We start from the raw sequence: 21780 nt of genomic DNA on the forward strand, positions 1-21780 counted from the left end.
ATGCCAGTTGCACTGGCTGCTGAGGTTCAGAAAATTCCACCACCAGACCTGGTCATCATTTGTACTGTCCTCGCTTTCTCCAAAAGTATATTTTGATGGAGAAATGCTTTGCTGTTATCACTGGTAATTTATCTCCGTGGGCCCAAACCAAGGAGACTGAAGTGATGGTGATCCCACCATTTCTGGTCCATCTTTTGTGCAGTCAGGTGGACACTTGCGCATCCCGATGCTCACAGGGCTGTGCTGTAATGCTCTCTGTCACTCCTGTCTCTCTGAGAGATCAGAACGCAGTAACAGCAGATTCACGTGTACCTGCCGCTAGATGCACAGCCAATGCTAAATGGCTACTCCTCCTCTGACGTGCATTTCCCTTAATAATGGTGGGATAAAATCAGATCAATGTGTAGAGGAAAACTGGATGTTTAAATTATTAAAAATTCAATGTTTCAAAATGTACAATGCAGTAAAAAATATACTACCACCCCATACAAAAGATCGTGAGGATGGATAGCCTTTCACTGAATCGATTTCCTCTGCATGGAATAACGAATAGTCGAATTATCTGAATAATAATAATAGAAAGAAACCCTCTCTGTAAATCTCCATTAAGCTGGCTGTTCCTTAGGAATACATAAATCTTCTGAGGCAGGGCACTGTGCCATCTGCTTGTTGTCGGTTGTTTTTGTGGCTCTGGGGTCCAAAGGAAGAAGGGAAAAATGAGCACTGCTAACAGTAGGTGAAAACTGATTGTGTGGTTTTAATGCTCTCAAGTAATTTTATTTCAGCAAGTCAGACAAAACAGAATGTCACAACCCAATACTCTGTTACCTGGGCCAGCACTGCTTAGGGAAAGAGGAGGCTTCCAGCTAACAGGCTGTTTGCAAGCTTTTCACCTTCATCTCGAATGTAAAACACCCACCAAATTGTGATGGAGAAGCACTCAACGCAGCATCAGGAAGGGCTATTTTATTTATTTAAAAACCTTCATTTTTACCATGAATTTCTATGTGTTCCTCTTTCACAAATCTTTCAAGAGAAGTCATCACGGAATACCACCCCTCAATTAGGTCCTAGAAATCAATGATGCAGCTCAGACAGGAGGCGAGCCCAGCCTCTCACTGCCTGTTCCGTCTGACAGAGAAACATGAACTTCTGGGGAGGCCTTTCAAAGACAGAGGCGAAAAAGGAAGTGAAAGGCAGAAGAAATGAAAAAACTTCATCAGAAAGAACCAAGGCTCTGGCTCTCCCATGCACTCCTAATGCATCACAGGGCATCACAGGATACACACTGGCTAAGCCACTCTCTGCAGTCTCTGAAGGAGGGAATCCTCCAGTGAGATCCATTCTAACATGTGACAGAGAGTAACAGGTCGCTTGAAATACACATCACTTTATGTAAAAAGTGGCACTCATTGTCTTAAGGTAATTACGGAACCAGAGGAGGGGGTTGAAGGATCTTGCAGAGTCTAAGATCATGGGAGATGTGCACAGTTTTAGACACTCTCGATGTTTTCCACACATTGGCTACTCATCCACTGCACTCATCAGGCATGACTTTTAAGAATGCTACCTTGGAGATTATGAAATGGGTTAAAATAACTAAACATCGTGAAACATTTAAAACAGTTTCCCAATAGAGACAATCTGCACAGAGCACTTACGAAGCAGCTACTTCCAAGCATACATTTAGAGGTGTAAGGTGTAAATGTAAAAACTACTTCAAACCCCCTTTGCTCTGCCCTTCCAACCATTTCCCCTGAAATGCGAATTCGAAATGTCTGTCTCCATCACTACCCAATGGAGAGAATCTGAGGATCTTCCAATACTAATAATTCCCAAAGAGAAAGAGAATATAGTGTGTATATTTAACAATCTCCAATAATAGTTGAAATGTGTCCACTTGTTATACAAACACAGACTGAATAAAAATAATTTACATAAAATGTAATTCTCAAGTCTTAAATAGATGGAGCGAGTTTCTGAGAAGCAGAAAAGTAGTATGATTCCCACTTTCGCCAACCGATCCACCTTCTCGGGCCGTTTAGGCAGATTCACTGGCGGCGCCTAAGAGGAGGAGAGGGGAGAGGGAGGGGCTCAGGAGCACGGAGCTGCCGAGGTTACCTGTCGAGCTGTTCACCATGGCGGGCGCCATGCTGTAGGGCGGCGCCTGCGTGTTCATCAGGCCAGAGCTGTTGTTCATGGGCTGGCTGTAGGGAGAGCTGGAAGCCATAAGTCCACTCTGGTTCATGCCGGGGAAACTGCCTTGCCTACAGGAAGAGAAAGCACAGCACACATATACCGACCATGCACATTAGCAGCGGTTTGCCCTGGCAGTCATTTCTACTAATGCATTTATGTAAGGGGTGGGGCTATAACTTTTCATGTTTGTGTAAAACAGATTATTTCCTGGAGAGAAAGGCTGAAATCTATTGCTAGGTAACTCTTGAATATACCCCTTTACAATTCCAAATATTACAAGTTCTGCAAATAAATTACACATTTTTAATCATGTCAAGTGTTCCAGGTTACTATTTATATAGAGGAATATAAGCAAGAAAGGGGGAACTTGAAATAAGAACAGGAATTACAAAAGCAAGCAAAATTAACTTCTGACTATTAACACTACTTAGTATCCTCACATAAAAACCCAAAGGTTAAGAAATGAAAAACAATTGGGCAGTGTGGCAATGTTTTTTACAAAAACTTCTTTGACCTAAATTTTCTGATGGAATGAATATGGGAGAAAGCACTTCCAAAACTCTCCCTGACCCTACTCTTTAACTTTGGTAATTAGGTTCTATTAAAAACATACCAATTTCCCTACATTAAAATGCCACAGTAGACATCAGACTTCCACTTCGTGTTAGTTGGGCTTTTTACGTTACAGAGGAGGATGGGCACTTAGATCAGCTGCACGTGTCTCTAACATGAAGTCGCCCATCCCCAGGGTGGTGCAGACCTACGAGGCGGTCTTGGTGACTTAGTCTTGTTAGTTTTGTCTTACGCCCTGTCAGACTTCTCTTCACTCCTGCAAAGAGGTCAAGGGTATTCTCTCTGATTTGAAGCTGTCACACAATGTCCCTTCTCTGATTGTTGGTAATGAGATGGGGGAGAAGGGGAGAGACTTAAACTGCACAGTGGTGTAGAGATCCCAGGGAAAATTACAATGTCCTAAAAAGAGAAATGATAGCAAGGTGGCAAAAATGTCAAAAGAGTCCACCATTGTAGTCAAGCTTTTGTTAGGTAAAGAGCATACCTTTAAAAATTTTTTCCAAGTTTTGGCTAGTCATGTTTCATCTTAGGAGTACAAGCTAGTAAGAGGGGTAAAACTCCAAAGACATCCTGCCTATCTGTTCCTAAGTAATCACAACCCCCTCCACCACCATTAAGCTACCACTTGGTATAATAGTTAACACTTTAAAATGAGATCCTTTAAAAGATTAACATAAATCTTATTTTTTTATTTTTTTGAGAGGGGTCTTATTCTGTCGCCAAGGCTGAAGTGCAGTGGCGCAGTCTTGGCTCACTGCAACCTCTGCTTTCCCAGGCTCAAGTGACTCTCCAGCCTCACCCTCCCAAGTAGCTGGAACTACAGGTGTGAGCCAGCAGCATCCAGCAAATTTTTTCATTTTTGTAGAGAAGGGGTTTTGCCATGTTGCCCAGGCTGGTCTCGAACTCCTGAGCTCAAAGCGATATGCCCACCCAAAGTGCTGGGATTACAGATGTGAGCCACCATGTCTGGTCCATAAATCATTTTTTAAAAAACAATATACTGTTCCTTTTGTGTACCTATTTTCAGTGGACTCAACTGAAAAATGTCTGTACAAAAAGTTCAAACATGGGCCATCTGCAAAATCAAGCTATCAAAGGCATAACTGGTCTACTTTAAATATTAGACAAACTAGAGAAATTCTGTACAATCTAATGCTCCATGATGGCGTGGAAAGAACATTGTTGGAAGCTGAACGAGTCTTAGGTATGAGGGTGGCTCAGGGAGAAATGGGTGTTACTTTAGCCTGCAATTCTTAGCTTCCTGAGGGTCCACTTTGAATAACTGCAGATGGCTAAATCAGAATTAGAATACCCCTTGGAGTTCATTAAGAACAGATCTGAGATCATCCAACAGCTTCTGATTAACCTCTAGGTCATCACATACTTATGCATACCTTGCACTGTAGCTATAAACACATCCCTATATGGTTCAGGGCTTTACATCATCTTGCAGAGTGTTGGCATTAAGTCAAGTACCTTAGAAGTATCCCTTCTGAGGTGTTCTTCAAACAACGGACAATTTAGCATTTATATAACTGCTTCAAAAGTGGCACCTGATGGGACTGCTCTCAGTGTCTTAGCAGATAATCACTGAATAGCACCTTCACTTGTGGACAGTTACGTTTTCTGGAAAGCTACTTCCATGTCAGTGACTGCCTCCAAGTCACAGCCAATTTTGGCCCATTCTCCAAGATGCATGTTAGCAGCCACTGCTCTGTGATGGCTGTCCCCGTCACCCTTCCTGAAAGTAAGCCCTGCCTCTCCACTGAGCTTCATCTATGCTTTTTGCAGCACTGAGCTCTTTCTTTTGCAAATAATTTATGCATGTCTTGGTTCTTCTAGGTACGGAAGCCTCCTGAGAGGAGGAGCTGGCCCTAATTAATCCTTGCACATGAGAGTTACTTAAAAAAAAAAAAATTGTTAAAGGGATGAATTACTAAAGAACATTTTTATTCTTGTAAAAAGGCATTACAAAGATGGTCGCCTTTTCAAGCTTCCATTAAACTCCGTCTCATATATAGTATAACTAACATGTAAGAAACTCACGGTTCCTTGAGACGCTTGTTTGTACTAAGGTAAAAAAGGGAATCAGAATAGAAAATCTACCAGGCAAATGACTGAATGAAGTAGCCATCCAGCCCTCATCCAGGATTTCTCCCCCAGGCTAGCACTGTCCATCTTCAATCACCAGAAGATGATGAAGGCACACACTACAGGTTTTAAGAAATACCTTTAAACTAACAATGACAAAGAAACATCAAAGACTTAAAGGTCCATGCCTTGGATGTCAGTTGTTGGTTACAATGGTCCTTCATTAAAGCACATCCAGTAGTTTTAAAAGTTTGGTTAAAAAAGCCAGGGGTCTTGACTCTGTCACTGGAGCTCTGGGAGCTCTGGTCCTTTGGATTTCAGTCTTTACAACTGAACAGGGAAGGGCTGGTAATGATAGTACAGTAATTAATTAAGTATTTATTGCATGCCTGGTGCACATTCTAGGCATACACATTTAATGTTTTAGATTTCTGGAGGAAGGTAGGTGGAATAAGGCTCATATATTAATAAAGGCAATAAAGATCAGAAAGGTTAAGTAACTTGCCTAAAGTCACACAGCTAGTAAGTAGCAGAAATAGAATTTCCCTAATCTACTACCAGTGCGGTATACTATACTTCTTTCTCTATGGGACTCTAACACTGCTAACACTCAGTGAGACCAAGTACCTGGCTCCTGGCAGCCTGCTGCACCATGCCTTTCTATCTGTCTGGTGTATGGACCTGCAGTTGTACAAAGCTGACAAACCAGAGGGTGTAAACTCTCCAGGAGTCCTGGAATACAGGCTTCAGGGAGGTGGCCATAGTGAGGGGTAGTGGGAGACATGAATACAACAGCTCCCTGGACACCTGCTGCAGGCCTACTGGGCCTCCAAGGCAGGAAGTGAGTCCTCCCAGGAGCGCAGGCCACACATGGCCAGGGCAGAGCAGCAGGTGCCTGTCTGGGTGGGGAGAGCCAGTCTTTCACCACTGCACAGGAAATCCAATTTGCTCTTGCTTGAGAAACTACTGCCAAGAGTCTTGGTAATTCTGAACAAGCAACATGAGCGTGATACCAAAATAAGGCTCGCACTGCACGCCACTGATTTTGGTTAGTGGAGACCGCGGGCTCTGTGGATGGACTCCTTGGATGGCTGCCGCCCTAACTAACCTAGCACTCCTGCTTAGCGTGGTGTTGCTAACCTAGGAGGACTCTGTGGCTCACAACAAAAAGCTCCTTGTTTGGTGGGGCTGAAAATACAATGCCCGAGACCACAGCGACCTGGGTTCCGAGGCGACCTCAGCAGCAGCTGGGTCCCTTCCACAGCAGCACTCCCTGGCTGCTGAACCCCTTCTGACCAACGCAACATTTGGATGGCTCCACATGAATGAGGAGTGTGAAGAAGTAAATCACTTGCCTTTCTCAAAAGCAACAAAACAAAAATAGGCAAAAACACGAATTGAAATGAGCAGCACATTTCCAATGTGACACCCTACAGAAACCTAAGCTGTACCTGGAAAAGCAAAGCCTCCCGCCCAGACCCTTGGGCTCTGGCTTCCAGGGGCCCTGCGGGCTTAATGTCTGTTACAAAGGACAGCTGTCCTGACTCTGCAGATGCCGAGTCCATGGCTGTAGCAATGACTGCCCAGGAACATCTCAGGAGTGTAAGGAGACAAACAGCTACAATAAACCGGTAGATGCACACAGTGGGGGTGACCCTGGTTGGGTGGTGCTGCCCCCAGACCCCGGGATGCCGACTGGCACTGCGCTCGCCTAGCCAGGGCTAGATCATGGCACCACTCCTTCCTCCTCTTAAATGGCAATGTTCAAACTGGGGAGTTATTACTTAAACATGCTGACCTGCGGAATAACCAGAAGAACATTATTTAAATCTGGCTGGGACCAGAGGTATTTAAAACCTGTCATTCTATAAGCAAAGCCAGGTTATTATAGGGAGAATAATTGAAAAAGTGGGGCCTGCGAGTTTTCCCTACGGCACTCCTTGTTCCTGCCCTCGTACTGCACACATGCCCCAACGGCTTTTTTACTTTTTCCTTTTATTCACTTTGGAGATTTCTCAAATATCACATATTCATATCCCAACAAAGGGCTGTCTTTGGGGGAAAAAGCCCAAAGCAAACACCAGTTTTCAAGTGACTATTTCCAATGGTTCAGTGTGAAAACAGAAAGAGGAACATCGCTTCCCGCTACAGTTTGCTTTCAGCAGTTAAAAATATTAGTATGTTCATGGAGTACCCACATCTTTGTAAATATCTGGTTTTAAAATCAACTACAATAAAATGTACAATAATTTTGATGCTGTAGAGAAGAATATTTAGGCCTTATCATCTTAGCAATCAACACTGTATTTTCTCAGCGGTGACAGACGGTGAAGTATGAGGTTATCTTTAAAATGAATGGGTTTCTGAGACAGTTCTTTGGAGAAGGGTAGGGACAGAGAGAGGAAGTGCAGACCCTGTGAGTGGAGCCACTTTAAAGTCCCGTCCCAGTGGCAGACACGGGGGAAGCTCCAGCACGTCCACCGCAAATACCACCCTTGAGTTATGCTCGGAATGAGCACCACGCAGTGCACGCTGTATTGGGAAAATGAGTACGAGTGCCAGGTGTCCATAACTTTCTCTATACGGACTGTCACTGTAGATGCAGCTGAGTTATGAACCAGCAAAGATTGCTTACTGACAAAATAAACTAGGCGAACACTAAAATTTGGGGCAGTTTATCACTTAAACCCAATCGTCATCAGAACCAGGACTCAAAACCTCGAAAAGTTCCAATTCCAGCAGTTTATTGCTAAATGTGTTATGTTATTCCCTTGGAGAGATCCAGTTGCACACATAACATTACACAGGATGCCCTATTTAAAATGTTTTATAAACACAAACTCTTCTCACACATGTATCTAGCATCATTGGTGAAACAGATTTTCAACCCGAATTACATGGTGACTCTTCCAAAGCAGTACTGAGAAGGACAAATTCAGTCGAGATTATTTTAAATTTAATATTTTAAGACGGAAAACCACTATGTACCTCCCTCCCCTCCAAATTCAATCAAAACAGAAAATACGGCTGTCAAGCCCTGGTCAATCTTTGGTGTGGCTAATCCATCAGCGTGCTTGCAACAACAACTGCATTAGCAATTCCGGTGGCAAAATAATGTAATTTCAACAAGCCAGTGGCTCTGGCTAGGAATGAATCCTGTGGTGGTAAAGTGGCATTTGTCTCATTAGACAAAAGACAAAGAATAGAAGTGCCTTTATTTAAAAATGTAGATGCCTGTAAAAATATATAACCATATGCTACTAAAAAAATAGATTCTACCCCTTTTGCTCAGGGAGACATGCTAGAAATAATTAAAATTAATCAGAAATACCTACTGCTTAGTTGACAGTTACAATCATTTGCCCAAGATGAGTGTTTTAAGATAAGTATGGAAGAGGAATGAGCACAACAGCAGGCCAAGACTAAAAACCAACGCAACCAAAGTCAAACAACCAGGGCAGCGAGTGTGACGCTGCGACCACATGCGTGGCTCAGAGAGGTCTGTGCATTCTGTGAGCTCACAGCAAGGACAGCACAGAAAAAGGTCCCAAGGAAGGGATGACATCCCCTCCACCCCTCAGATCTGAGGGATCAATCCATTGGAATTAACCAGGTTAGGAGAAGAGAAAAGAGAAACAGCAAATTCAAGGGCCCTGGGGCATCCAGGAGCCTCTCTCCAGGAGAAAATATGGTAGAAAAAAATAAGAAGTGAGAGTGGTGGGGGCCAGGCTTATGGTTCTCTGGGTTTGGTCTTTATCCTAAGAGAAACAGGAAGAGGCTTGGGATTTTTAAGCAGGAGCAATGGCATTAAAGTATGTTTATTTTAAAGACATTGTTCTCTGGCCGTGTTGGGAAGAACACATCGGAGGCAGGAAGAACGAATGTGGGGCTGTTACGAGGCTGTTACCACAATTACCCAAGGAAGAGATGATGGCGCCTTGGAACAGGCAGTGGAGCACAATGGAGAGAGTTGAGCAATATCATGGAGGTGAAATGGACAGGATTTGGTGATGAATTAGGTCATCTGGGGGAAAGAAAAGTTGTGCCTAGATGTCTCCTAGGTGTCCAGCTTGTGCGACGGGCAGATAATGGGGCAGTCACTGAAATAAAGAACATCAGGGGAGAGCGCGGGCTTAGTTTTGGACATGTGGACAGGGTTTGGCTTCGGACAGGCCTCTGAGTACCTAGCGTCACACAGGCAGGTGGACCCTCGGGTCAGGAAGCAGAAGGTTTGGTGTCATCTTTCTTCCCTATGCAGGAAGCCCCTGTATAAGACTGCATGAGTCTTGTCTAAGTCTTCCTCCGCTGGCAAATGTGACCTGTTTTCCATGCAGTCTGTTCACTCAAAGAAAGCTTCCACGTGTTCAATGCTAGCAGACAAGCTGGAGCAGCCACCAGTTATCTTCCAGTTCCCTGTTAATAACTCTCCAAACCCTTTGGTAGCTGATATGTTTACATTTTGTTTTCTTCCTTTAAGAATGGGCAGAGAAGAATATTGTTTTGCGACAGCTTTATGAAAGAGAACTTCTAAGTAAGGGAACAGTAGTAACTTTGTCACCATACTCTCAAGAATAATCTTTTCAGTGGCTACGCCTTAGCTCTTCAGAATAGAACTTCTCCCTGGCACGTCTTTGCCTGGGCCTTTAAAATGTGGCACTGCCCACAGGGCCTCTTGTTTTCAAAGCATTTCTCCTGATTGTCTCCACATTTCTCCGAAGAGCTGTATTTTTGACTCCTGTATCTTGGCGAAGCTCTTCTTGCTAAGCACTGAGGAATACTGCATATTCCAGTCTGGATTTCTTAAAAGCGCCTAACATCAGAAACTGTTTTCTCTTTTGTTCATACTTCACACAGACTTCTCAGAGGGTTCCGACCTGTTACCAGCTCTGCTCCTGGCACTCCCTGCTGAAACGGCACCTGTTGTGCAATTTCAAGATTCAGCTCTTCCTTTTTGCTTCAATGCAGGTAACCCGTTTTAGTTGTTCCTAAAGCAGCTCACTGATCTTCACCTTTTCTCTCAAAGCAACCAGGAGAACAAATAGAGCTCAAGGGTTCTGAGGCGAGAGGCCTCCTTGTCAGGGTGTGAAGAAAACGCAAACACGGTGTCTGGCTGCGTGAATTTTAGCAACTGATAACTAAGGATGTTCTCTTCATCCTCAAAGTTGATTTTGGTTTGTTAAGCCCATTGTTCTGCTACTACGAACTCTTTCCTGGCAACCATACAAAAGTGAACCTCAACACTGTGAAGGCATTTAGTTCAGAGATTTTGATTTCAGCTCTTCCCTGCTGATCCCCAGCACACGGCCTGCCTCAGGTGTGGATGAGAGCCACAGAGGGTAGCAGTGGCTCCCAAATCCTGTCTTTTCCCGCAATGGATGACTCTCCAGAACTTTGGGGGTTTGTATCACGTCGCATCCTACTGACCTCTGAGAAGATGTAAATGGCACAGCTCCCTGGGCTGGTGAAACTAGATCCATACAGCATGAAAGAAACATTAGCTGCCATGGATGTCACCCACAGAGAGAAAGTGTCATCTCTACTACATTCTATTTAAGGATCTTTACTTAAAAAAGTTTATCTTGAGATCATAGTACCATTAAGAAAAGATCTCCGAGTTATTTCTAAGGAGGGCTATTACTTCTCAGTGCTAGGAATAGCCACATCTTTTATTCCAGGACATCCCCTTCCAGGGTCACAAGGTGTAAAGGAGAGTGAACTGCTAATCCCAAAGTGGCTTAGCCACCGAGGAGCCACAGGAGCAGAGAGGAGGGAGCAGGTGTCTTAGAGGTCTGGAGCCACGCAGCCTCAGACACAGAGAGCTTATCAGCCCAACAATACTTGGAGTAGATAACAATCCCTGATAGACGAACCTGAGTTTTAGGAGTGTGAGGGTGAAGCACACATCCATCTTATATGCATTCTATGTACCTCTCATGCCTTAATGGGCCTGTCAGTAGGCTTAAGAAACTTAATTTGGGTCCTAAGTTCTCCATCCTATATTACTGTGTCACAGCAATATTGTGTATAAACCTCTAATAAAAAATGCCCTTGTCCAGGAAACAGAAAAACAGTAATTTCTGATCTTAAAAAAAATCCTCCTAAAAATTCTTAGAGATTTCCTGAGTTAATGGTGGCCTGGGCCACCAAGTGACTTAGTTTGGTAAAGTCAAACATTGTTCAGTTAGGGTTAAAATGCAGGCAAGGTTTGTAAGCTGAGCAAAGCTATAGTTCTTTTTGTCCTCACCAGCCACTCCGTGCAGGACAGGATTCAGACAGGTTCTTACCTGGCAGGAATTTTAACAATCGAAAGTAATCCAGTACGAGTTTACTTTTAAAACAAGGGCCATAATCTTACAGGTTTCTGTGGATTTTTTGTTATTATTATTATTATTATTTTTTAAGAGACAGGGTCTCACTGTTTTACTCCAGGCCAGAGTGCACTGACAGGTTTCTGTCTGTGAGTTTTTCATTATTATTATTATTATTTTTTAAGAGACAGGGTCTCACTGTTTTACTCCAGGCCAGAGTGCACTGGCACGATCCTTGCTCACCGCAACCTTGAACTTCTGGACTCAAGTGATCCTCCCACCTCAGCCTCCTGAGTACCTGGAACTAGAGGCATGCGCTACCATGCCTAGCTCACTGTTTTTCACTTTTTATAGAGACTAGCTCACTATGTTGCCCAGGCTGCTTGTGAACTCCTGGCCTCAAGTGTTTCTCCTACCTTGGCAGCCCAAAGTACTGGGATTATAGGCGTGAGCCACTGTGCCTGGCCTGTTTGATTTTTTAAAATCTATGTAATGGCAGAAATGGAGTCCAAAATAAGAATGAAAACCAACATTAAGAGGAATCTTAGCATCTTAGCGAGTTGCTTCTCATACTCCTTACTGCTACTAAGATACCCTGTCACCCACGACACCTTCCAAACCCCAAGCTGCAATATAGTAAGACACAGTCACAGCCTCTTCACCACTTACAAACTTTTCCTGCTGCCTTCTGCCCAAAACACTGTTGAGGTTACCAGATTTCAGGGCTGTGAAAAATTCACCACCTGCTGGTCATCGGCCTGATACCTGGCAGGTTGGCATCACTGGCCATTGCCACTCCTGGTGCACACATGCAATTTCAAAGATCCTCGCCTTTCGTAACTCTGAACCGCCGGGGTTTGCTGTGTTGTGCGGCTGATGACGCCCAGCGATGGATGCGCTCTCATGCTGGTTCTCGCTGTGATGGTCCCAGGACATCTGGTGTGAGAGTGTGCATCTATGGGGGCAGGATGTTAACAGAGCCATGAAGCTGGAAGTGAAGACAGGTGGCATAGACACTGGTGCGCGAGTCACTGGGAGCCATCTCCGAGTGAAGACAGCCACCAGCTGTGAGAGGGCCAGACCCAGACACAGTGACGGGAAAATCTGAATGAAGAGGGCAGGCTAGATGTGGTGGGGAACTGAGTATTTCAGAGGATGAGGAGGATACTGAGTTCTGAGAGGAAGCAAAAGGGCAGAAACCAGGACAAAGCGTTTGGAAGACACACTCTGCCATGATCAACAGATCGCCAGAGCCTGAGTCAGGGTCAGGTCGGCGCAGACTCGAGCTTCTGATGCCGTAGAGTTCTCCCAGTGGGAGCCCCGAGTGCTCCTCATGCGACATCCCTCAGGAAGGCCGCATAAGGAAGAAGTGTCCAGAGCACGCCTCCCAGCCCTCCCCTTCAACGCTGCCTCCGTGCTCTGCAGTAGCGGCTATTTCTGAGGCCCCCCTCAGACCCAAGCTGGCTTCCACACCAGAACCACCCCGGGATATTGGAGTTGAGGCTCCCGTGCCTCGGCCCCGTGGCTGGGTGAGGGTGTACGGTGGCTGCCGAAAGTCTCTGCGTGATACTCATCAGTGGCCTGGGGTGCCTCGTGGTCTCCGGTCCCTCCCAGGTTGGCTGCACATTTCATGCTGTGATTTCTTGGCTCTCATTAAAATTAAAGAAGGCCGAGACGGGCGGATCACGAGGTCAGGAGATCGAGACCATCCTGGCTAACACGGTGAAACCCTGTCTCTACTAAAAAAATACAAAAAAAACTAGCCGGGCGAGGTGGCGGGCGCCTGTAGTCCCAGCTACTCCGGAGGCTGAGGCAGGAGAACGGCGTAAACCCGGGAGGCGGAGCTTGCAGTGAGCTGAGATCCGGCCACTGCACTCCAGCCTGGGCGACTGAGCTAGACTCCGTCTCAAAAAAAAAAAAAAAAAAAAAATTAAAGAAGAAATCTCTGGTCTTTTTAGAATTAGTGTTTTACTACTTTTTGATTTGATGATTTATCAATGCACATTATGGCTTCCATAATAGTTCCGTAATTCTAAAAGTTTTAATTGAAATCATAATCTTTAAATACTAACATAATAACATTCATTCAAATTCTAAATTTTGAAGAGAAAAAAGGAGCTAAAAATTAAAGCATAGTATTTAGAAGATAATGCAAAGGCTTACATTTAATTGCGGAAATAAAAACTCTGTTTAAGCCTTTGAAATCTTTTCTCTTTGTCTTTCAATAACATGACTTTTCAAATCATAGCTATTATGTTAAAACCTAATTGTCCAAAATCCAAAGGGCTGGATTCTTGGTTAAGACAAATCGCTCACTGCTCTTTAGTGCATGGACCCCACTACAACTGGGGCTTGACACACTTTGAAGTTTTTTGCCCCTTCTCTTTGACATTTTAATGCACTATCTCCATTAACGTATTTCCACATCAGCGGCTCTTCGTCCATCAGCAGAATTGCATCATACTGGCTTCAGAGGAAAATAACACAGAAAAAGTGCCTTGCTGGCAAATGGCAACACAGGATATGAATTATAGATACACCTCAATAAAGAACAGCGGCGGGAAGGTGTGTCTATGTGGGGTGCACATGAGGCACAGATACAAGCCCACTGTATATCCAACAAGCCAGACCAATTCATTTGCATTTGTAAATAGACCCAGCTTCTTGCAAGCATAGGAAGGCGGCTAGTCACATCCTCTCACAAAACACTCAGCTCCTCCAACAGCAATATGGTGGGGTTACTACTGATCTAGCTACCTTATGAAATTTATTCATCCTGTTAATGAGTGGCTGTTAATGAGATTTAAAAATAATCTTAACTAAAGTTCCCAATTTCCTAATTGACTCAACACAAAACATGTGAAAGCTAATTTCAGTGACCCTAGTTTTTGGTATGACGTAGTATTAAAATGCAGGTCTACAGAATAATATTTGTGATATTCAGTATTAAAACTTCCCTGCTAGTCAAGAGTAAGAAGACTTCTCAAATTAAATCATTTTACCCTTTTTTTTTGAAATTAAGAAGTCTGAGACTTCTCCTTCTTCTAATGCTCAGTTAATCCACCAAGGACTCTCTCAGGGACAGCAAAGGAACAACAGCACTTATTCCAGCATCACGTAGGTGTGCACCTTTATCCGTGTCAATATCACCACCTTCCCACTCTGCTCCCCGACAACTCGCAAGTACTTCCACAGCCACACTCCAGTCCCAACGATGTTAAATGCCAAAGCAGTGTTGGTAAAAACCTCAAATGGTGAAAAGGACAGAAACTCAAACCGGCCCCTGTGCCAGCAAGTAACTGTTACTTATCTCACAAGGTGCTTGGCTCTGGAAACAATCTAACTCAAGCTACACGTGGAGTCTGTGCAGTCTACACGGGAACATGCAAAGCCTGCATTTCCTTTTAGGTGCAGCAGAGGTAATGAAATTCAGATAAGAGAAAAAAAATCCAGATTTCAATGCAAGAGGTGGAAGATCCACTAAGATACTCATTACTATTTGGTTTCTAATAGCAGGATTGCCTTTAGCTATGATGGAGAACAAAAATGAAGAGGTGGTTTGTAACAAAACAAAACAAAAAAGTAGAAAGAAGAGCAACAGGCAGGGCGCGGTGGCTCACGCCTGTAATCCCAGCACTTTGGGAAGCGAAGACGGGTGGATCACGAGGTCAAGAGATCGAGGCCATCCTGGCCAACATGGTGAAACCCTATCTCTACTAAAAAAAAAAATACAAAAATTAGCTGGGTGTGGTGGCGCATGCCTGTAATCCCAGCTACTTAGGAGGCTGAGGCAGAAGAATCGCTTGAACCTGGGAGGCAGAGGTTGCAGTGAGCCGAGATTGCGCCACTGCACTCCAGCCTGGTGACAGAGTGAGACTCCATCTCAAAAAAAAAAAAAAAAAAAAGAGCAGAAGAACAACAGGAGACCCTGCTCCTGACTCAATGGTCCTGAGTGGGTGATGCTGTAGGTCTTTGTTGACTCTACCATAAAATCAAGAAGTAGAGGCTGGATAACATCTAAAACCTTCCCAGCTCTGAGATCCAATCATTCTGTAATTGAAACTCTGTATCCTTATGAAACCTCTTCTTATCTTAAAGATCCCTGCCAGAATTTTGACACAAACAATCTCAAGTCACTCAAGACTTGATCAAAATTTATATATGTGAGTTGCTAGGGCCTTAAGGAATTAAAATCTGTTTGTCCATCTACCCTGGCTTAAAGATCTAGGGCTTGTGAGATCTTCTGTAAATTCAGTGAAATCATGCTTCCTCCTAGAGCTCATTTCCAAGAAAAAATTCTGGATAATGCTGAAATTTTCAAATCCACAAATCAGTTGTATTTTGAAGAGCTGTCAATTGCTGGACATCACCAGGTACCATCTAGGACTCATAAAAGGATGCAAGGCACACGGAATGACCGGGGGGAAGTTATTCTACCTGCGCATGTCTGCACGCACAGGCTTTAAACGTAATGGATTCAGTCATTTAAAAAATGTTACAAGGTCAGGAGTGGTGGCTCACACCTGTAATCCCAGCGCTTTGGGAGGCTGAGAGGACTGCTTGAGGCTAGGAGTTCATGACCAGCCTGGGCAACATAGTAAGAATCTGGCTCTACAAAAAAGTAAAGACAAAATCAGTCAGGTATGGTGGCACGTGCCTTTAGTCCCAACTACTTGGGAGGCTGAGGTGGGAGAATTGCTTGAGCCCCGGAATTTGAGGTTGTAGTGAGCTATATGAAAGCCTGTGTTTAGCCTGGGATCCATAGCTATGCTCTTTAGGAAGTGGTAGGCCAAAGTTCTTCCTAAGCTTCTGGCAAACCTTGGCTCACCTATGCTCAGGTAATGGCTCAGAATCCTCCGAAATGATGCTACAGACAGCCATGAGCACTGATCTGCAGATGGACGGAACTCATTTGCCATTCCTGAAGTAGGCCGTTAGTAAGACCAGCTAGTATTTCCAACTCTCTGTTTCTTGTATCTTCAAAAGTAAATTCCTTAACTAGCAATGCTTTAAAACTGTACACAACCATGCATTTTCTGATACAAAGTGTATCAGTGTGTGGAAGGAGGAGGGCTCTGTACAGATGTTACTTGTAAACCATTAACTTAAAATGACTGGATATTACTGCACAGTGAATCTAGTACCTGAACAAGAAGATTCACCAGATTCTACTGTAAATCCTCTGATGATCAAAATGAGGAATTTACTCAAAAGGTGAAAAAGAAAAAAAAAAAATTCTATATGTTTCTTAATTTATTCAATGCAGCAGGTCGATTTTACCTTCATACTGTCACTCTTAAAGAAATTAATAAAACAGCTTCTGACCAGTTAAACTTGCATGTTTTTTCTCTATACTATCTTGTGTTTCACCAGCTGAGAAAATCTGAAGCATAATTGCCACAATCCTTCATTTTTACAACGAGCATTCTGTTTCTGTCTAATTGCAGACACACACTCACTCACGCTCCACCTTCATCATTAATTTGTCCTTTTCAGATTCTTCCATGGGCTCCAGGTCCTTTGGGATTGTGCCTTGAGAAAGAAGTCATTCAGACAGACTCTGTGAATCCTGCACTATGCCATTTCTTCCTCTCCCAAAGAGAAACTAACATTTAGCAAACTAGCTTTTCTAATGGCCAACCTAACTTTAACCTAACAGAGCCATCAACGGGGAAACAAACACCAAAGCAAAACCACGACTTTGCTGCAATGAGCTGTTAAATAAGTAAAGCAAAAGGATGTTGAAAATCAGATTTCTCAACTCATAGCACTAAAACATGTCATACACATGTTTTCTCAGATTCAAGCTTCTGCTTTTAAAAAAAGGCACAACACAGGTTATGTGTATTGCGAAGTGAACAGAAGGAAGATTTAAAATAGAAATAAAACTTAACTTCTTTCTTTTTTAGAAAGAATAGTGTAGACATACAAGTTAAAATTCACAGTTAACAGTCACGGGGCTATGAATATGAGCCCTTGCCAAGTGTGCTTTATCAGATTTACATAGAATAACGCCAACATTTTTCTTTTTCTTATTTTTAATTAAGGAGGAGGTGTTGTACTCTAAGGAAGCTATCTGGATGCTGCTGGCTGGAATACAGATTTGATCTCCTTGTGCTGGTTAGCTAACATCGATTTTCTGCCCCAGTGGAAGAGATTTCACTCTGATGCATGCCATTTAAATTCATTTTACACAGCTGCTTAATGTGGCTTGGCAAGGCACAGCCAAACTAGCTTTGTGGGTCTAAAGAGGCCTCTGGAGTTGGTAAAAGGACAGATCCTATGGATTAGCTGCAGATGATGAATGCTTGCTTCCTCCGACTGCTATCTTCCTACTGACTCATGAATTGACCTTGAAGGCACCACAAGAAAGTAACAAAGAGGAAAAGACAATTTCCCAAGAATAAGCACGTTTACCTCATTCTATATTTGTTATTTCACTTTGGGGATGATGTTTACAGGATTCTATATTTGTTGGTCCACATTTAGGGCCATGTTTACAGACTTCAGAGCTCTCGATTCCAAAATTATCATTCGTTCTGTCTAAATAAATATAAACTGAATATAAAACTACTAAAAAGCTCTGTCAGGCATTCATAACCAGTAGTGAAAGCATAGTTCTATAAATTTACTGTTTAAACAAAGCTAGCTGATAGTTCCCTGTTTGATTTTAACCAAAGATGATGCGTGCGTGTCTCTACTAAAACTAACATGATTCAGGCAAACTAACTACCAAACATGGTTAAGTCTGCCCAGGATGATAGCAATAACTTTTTTGCTTAGTAATTCACTCAATACTAATAGACTTTCAGAGCATTTACTAACCTAAACAAGGTGACAGAACCTGATACTACATAGTTTTGTAGTAGGAAAGAAGAGATACTTTTTGTTGCTGTATGTAATTCCTGTGTTGAAATTGAGAATAATATAGCAACACTGTGTTTAGAGAGAACATTCTCTGTTGGATTATTTTGTGGTATTTTCCTGGTGACTTCAATATTCTAATACTCGCTGGAGAAGAAAATAATAGAAGTCTTTGGCACAGACATTTGCTTGGTGGTGATATAATGAAACCCCTCCTAAGTCCTGTGAATAGCCTGTGTCAGCTCAACTGCAGTGATTCTCTTGTCAAATGAGATGCTGTGCTCTTAATTTGGGGGTGGGTATGGCAGCCGCTCACTGTAGTGGCAGGAGTGAGAATATAGTCATGAGAACAGCGCTGCACAACACAGGTTCCTAGACAAAACAACGACAACAATGGGGGAAATGACGCCAGAGTTGGTGACTCCGTGTCTTCGACACAGATCAAAGTTTCTATTTCCCTCTCAGGCATGAAGGAAAGCAGCCATGCCGAAAGCCATGCAGACAGGGCCTGAGGACACATGCGGGTTTCCACCGAACGGCCACAGTACTGTTAATACGAAAGGAAAACGAAACAAACACACCAACAAAAATGGACACAAGGACAACCCCCTCGGAGATGGATTTCCTGTTAGGTGTTTCGCTTTCTTGGTTTGGGTGTTCCTTTCGTGGCCAGGTGGCACGATCTTTAACAGTTGCAGAGAAAACGCCCAGGTCCCGCAGCAAGTCGGGGTGCGTTGCTACCTACCCGTACTGGTCAGGCTGGTGCACCATGGGAGCCTGAGAGTTGCCATAGTTGGGGTGCTGGGAAGAAAACATGGGGCGTCCGCCAGCCCCAGACTGGCTGGGATAAGCAGGCGACCTAATGTATGGTGGCCTAAAGTGGAACAGAAGAACAGCCTCTTGGGATTTGTTCTGATGCACAAGCATGAATCCCTGTCCATCTGTCACCCCCACACGTAGGTGCGGGGTTTACAGACCGCAGAGGCAAGCTGAATACCTGCATCCTGCCGCTGCCTGAGGGGTGGGGGGTATAGAAAATGCCTCTAACAACAGGGTGGGGACAGGCAGAGAAAAGTAAGATTCTCAATTCTAATCTCCATTTACCATTTTAAAGTATAGCTTTGACTTTGGTAAAAGCAAACAAGAAGATATACAGCCCCCATTTAAAATCCTGGTGAGCTAAAATGGGCAGCAAGTTGAAGGCAAGGCTTTGGAATGGTCTACGCATTAGAAACAGAAAATGGCAATGCATGGATGTGCATTTATGTATTGATTACTTCAGAATGATATAAACAGTGACTCAGAAAGGGGGCACGCATGGCTTTGTAACCACACAAAATCATGCCTGGCTCTCTGTGGCTATCTTCTGAGGTCCCTCCCGAAGGCTGCGTGCCAAATGCAATCAAATACTTTCTACTTAAAAAAAGAAAATAACTTGTGCTTTATGAGTTGCAACAATGGACAATTCATTTAAACTTGAATTCGAACTTCAATTTGAACAGCCAAACCAGTTTTCATAGACAGGTTTACAAAAACATTCCCTAAAGCCTGTGTGGGTTCAGCAGAGGGCTAGACTGCTGGAGTTCAGAAAATTTTAAGTAATTGTAATGTGGAGACAGAAAGAAAGATAATGATTGATTTTCATTTTATTTCCTCAAGGGAAATTTATTATTATTTGGAGAAAACAATAAGACTGGAGGGGTCCCACATTCCCCAGATAGCAGCTTCAGAGGAAAAGTAAGAAAAGACACATTTAAAAACACACGCACACACACGCACACACACACACACATGCACACACGCACACACACCTTAGCTTTTGTTTCCCTTTGACAAAAATCAGAATCTTCTACCTTTGCTTCTGAAGATACCATTAAGATACACATCTTTCAAAGTACTCTATTTTAAAACATATTTACATGTGCTTTTAAAACGTATTCACCTTTGCCTTATAAATTTTTAATTATGTTATTTTTATCCAGGTCAAGTATTTACTTCAAAATTAATTTTTAATTCGGGATTAAAAATGAGTAATTGTAGCTAAAGCCTTTTGCTTTATCAGCTCAAACTTTCTAAAATATTATCTTTGCTTTTTAAACCACATTTTGGTTTGGACAGATAGATATGCCTGGAAAAATAAAATATAACGTAAGAATGTAAAGTATATAAATTTCACACATATACGTTTAGACAAACACACAATAGACGTATGTATACATACAAAGTTTGTATTTTATGAAGATTCTTGTGATAGGCTGAAAAAAAGGTGGGGAGTGTGTTTCCTTTTCAATGTTTTAGATTTTAAATCGTTCCTAAGCTTTAGTATTTCCTGCTTAAAAGTCACTGCTTCAATTGGTACCACGCAGACACTTCCCTGTGCAACCAGATCTGGTTTGCTGCTGCAAGGACTATTCACAGGCATTTCAAATCACCTCCCACGACTGATGTGCCCACCGCTCATATTCCTTCCTCATGTATCATAAAACATGGTTCGTCACTTAGTTCTCTGACCTTGACGCTACAGAATATATTTAACACAAAAAGAACGGCCAAGCACAGTGACATTCTACTGCTCTGTGTGACCCCGGGGAACAATGCAGCTACGTGCGCAGTCACGTGGTCACGCGTAGACACACAGCGTACCTGCCCGGGGCGTGCTCCTGGGTGGCGTACCTGCTTTGTGCTGAGTTCGCAGCAGCCTGCATCACTGCTGCGGCTGCCTCCTGTGCCTTACGGTTCACAGTTGGCATTGGCGGCCCCATTCCTGGCCCTCCCTGCTGAGACATGCCAGGAGAACTGGGGGTCATGCTGCTCATATTTCCAGGAAATGGTCTGTTCTGCATCCCAGCTGATGGCATTCGTCCCAGGGGCACAGCACCACATGGCTGGCTTGGCCCTTGTCCATGCATCTGGTTGTTGGCACTGATACCCATACCGGGCCCTGGGCCGCTGTAGCTTGCACTGGGCACCCCACTATACGCTGGGGGTCTGGAGTAGTTACCTAAACAAAAAGCAAACACAAAGTAAAGCCTTTTATTTAAACTTGTGACAACATTCACTGGAAATACTTTTTGTCCAACAATGTGATCAGCAGGAGTATTAGTCATGACCCTTATTGGCCCTTCCTATTGGCGCTGGTGCAGCTGCCAGTCTCAAACATGCTCTCTCTCTGCACACTCCCAGGCCCTCAGAGAGTGACTCAAATACGGACAGCCCCAGAGGACCACTGCACTGATGAAGAGAAAGTCAGACTGGTCATAAAAAGAAACAAACGACAAACAAAAAACAAACCCTATGAATAGGCAAGGGATACCGAGTGCTGCCTCAATCCGTTCACCACCACACATTCTCATGTTTCAACCAAAATGGTGAGCATCACTCTGAGATCACACCACTAGATCACTGCTGCCTTCAACAGCCATGTGAAAGGGCTCCACAAGACAACGTGTAAGACGAGATGCACATATGGTCAAAATTATCCCTTAAAACCCCACAGGAAGGTGTCGCGCGGGAACCTGACATGAGCCCCAGTTTTCCTCTAAGTTGGGAATAATTTTTATCTTTCTTTTTTTGCTTGGGTACCAGATCGAGCAGCTGGTTTGTGCTGGCTGCCACAACTCGAAAAACTGTCCCAGCACAAGCACGGCACACGGCAGCAGGAGAGCTGGCGGGCAGGGGCGGAGGCGGGGGTGAGGGATGGCGGGCAGGGCCGGGGGAGGGGGTGAGGGATGGCGGGCAGGGCCGG

General features: G+C 43.7%; 1 protein-coding gene across 3 annotated transcripts in view; it reads right to left on the bottom strand.

Annotated features, from left to right (window-relative positions):
* ARID1B (AT-rich interaction domain 1B) overlaps positions 1-21780 on the bottom strand; it is a 444496-nt gene that overhangs the window by 40859 nt on the left and 381857 nt on the right. For all 3 annotated transcript variants that reach the window (XM_025381991.1, XM_025381992.1, XM_025381993.1), the window contains 2 exons: positions 20709-21036; positions 2122-2267 (listed from right to left, as the gene is read on the bottom strand). In XM_025381991.1, the coding sequence (XP_025237776.1) occupies positions 2122-2267; positions 20709-21036 (474 nt within the window). The remainder of the gene's footprint in view (positions 1-2121; positions 2268-20708; positions 21037-21780) is intronic.

Source organism: Theropithecus gelada, chromosome 4, assembly GCF_003255815.1.
Source record: "Theropithecus gelada isolate Dixy chromosome 4, Tgel_1.0, whole genome shotgun sequence".
NCBI classification, from domain to species: domain Eukaryota; kingdom Metazoa; phylum Chordata; class Mammalia; order Primates; family Cercopithecidae; genus Theropithecus; species Theropithecus gelada.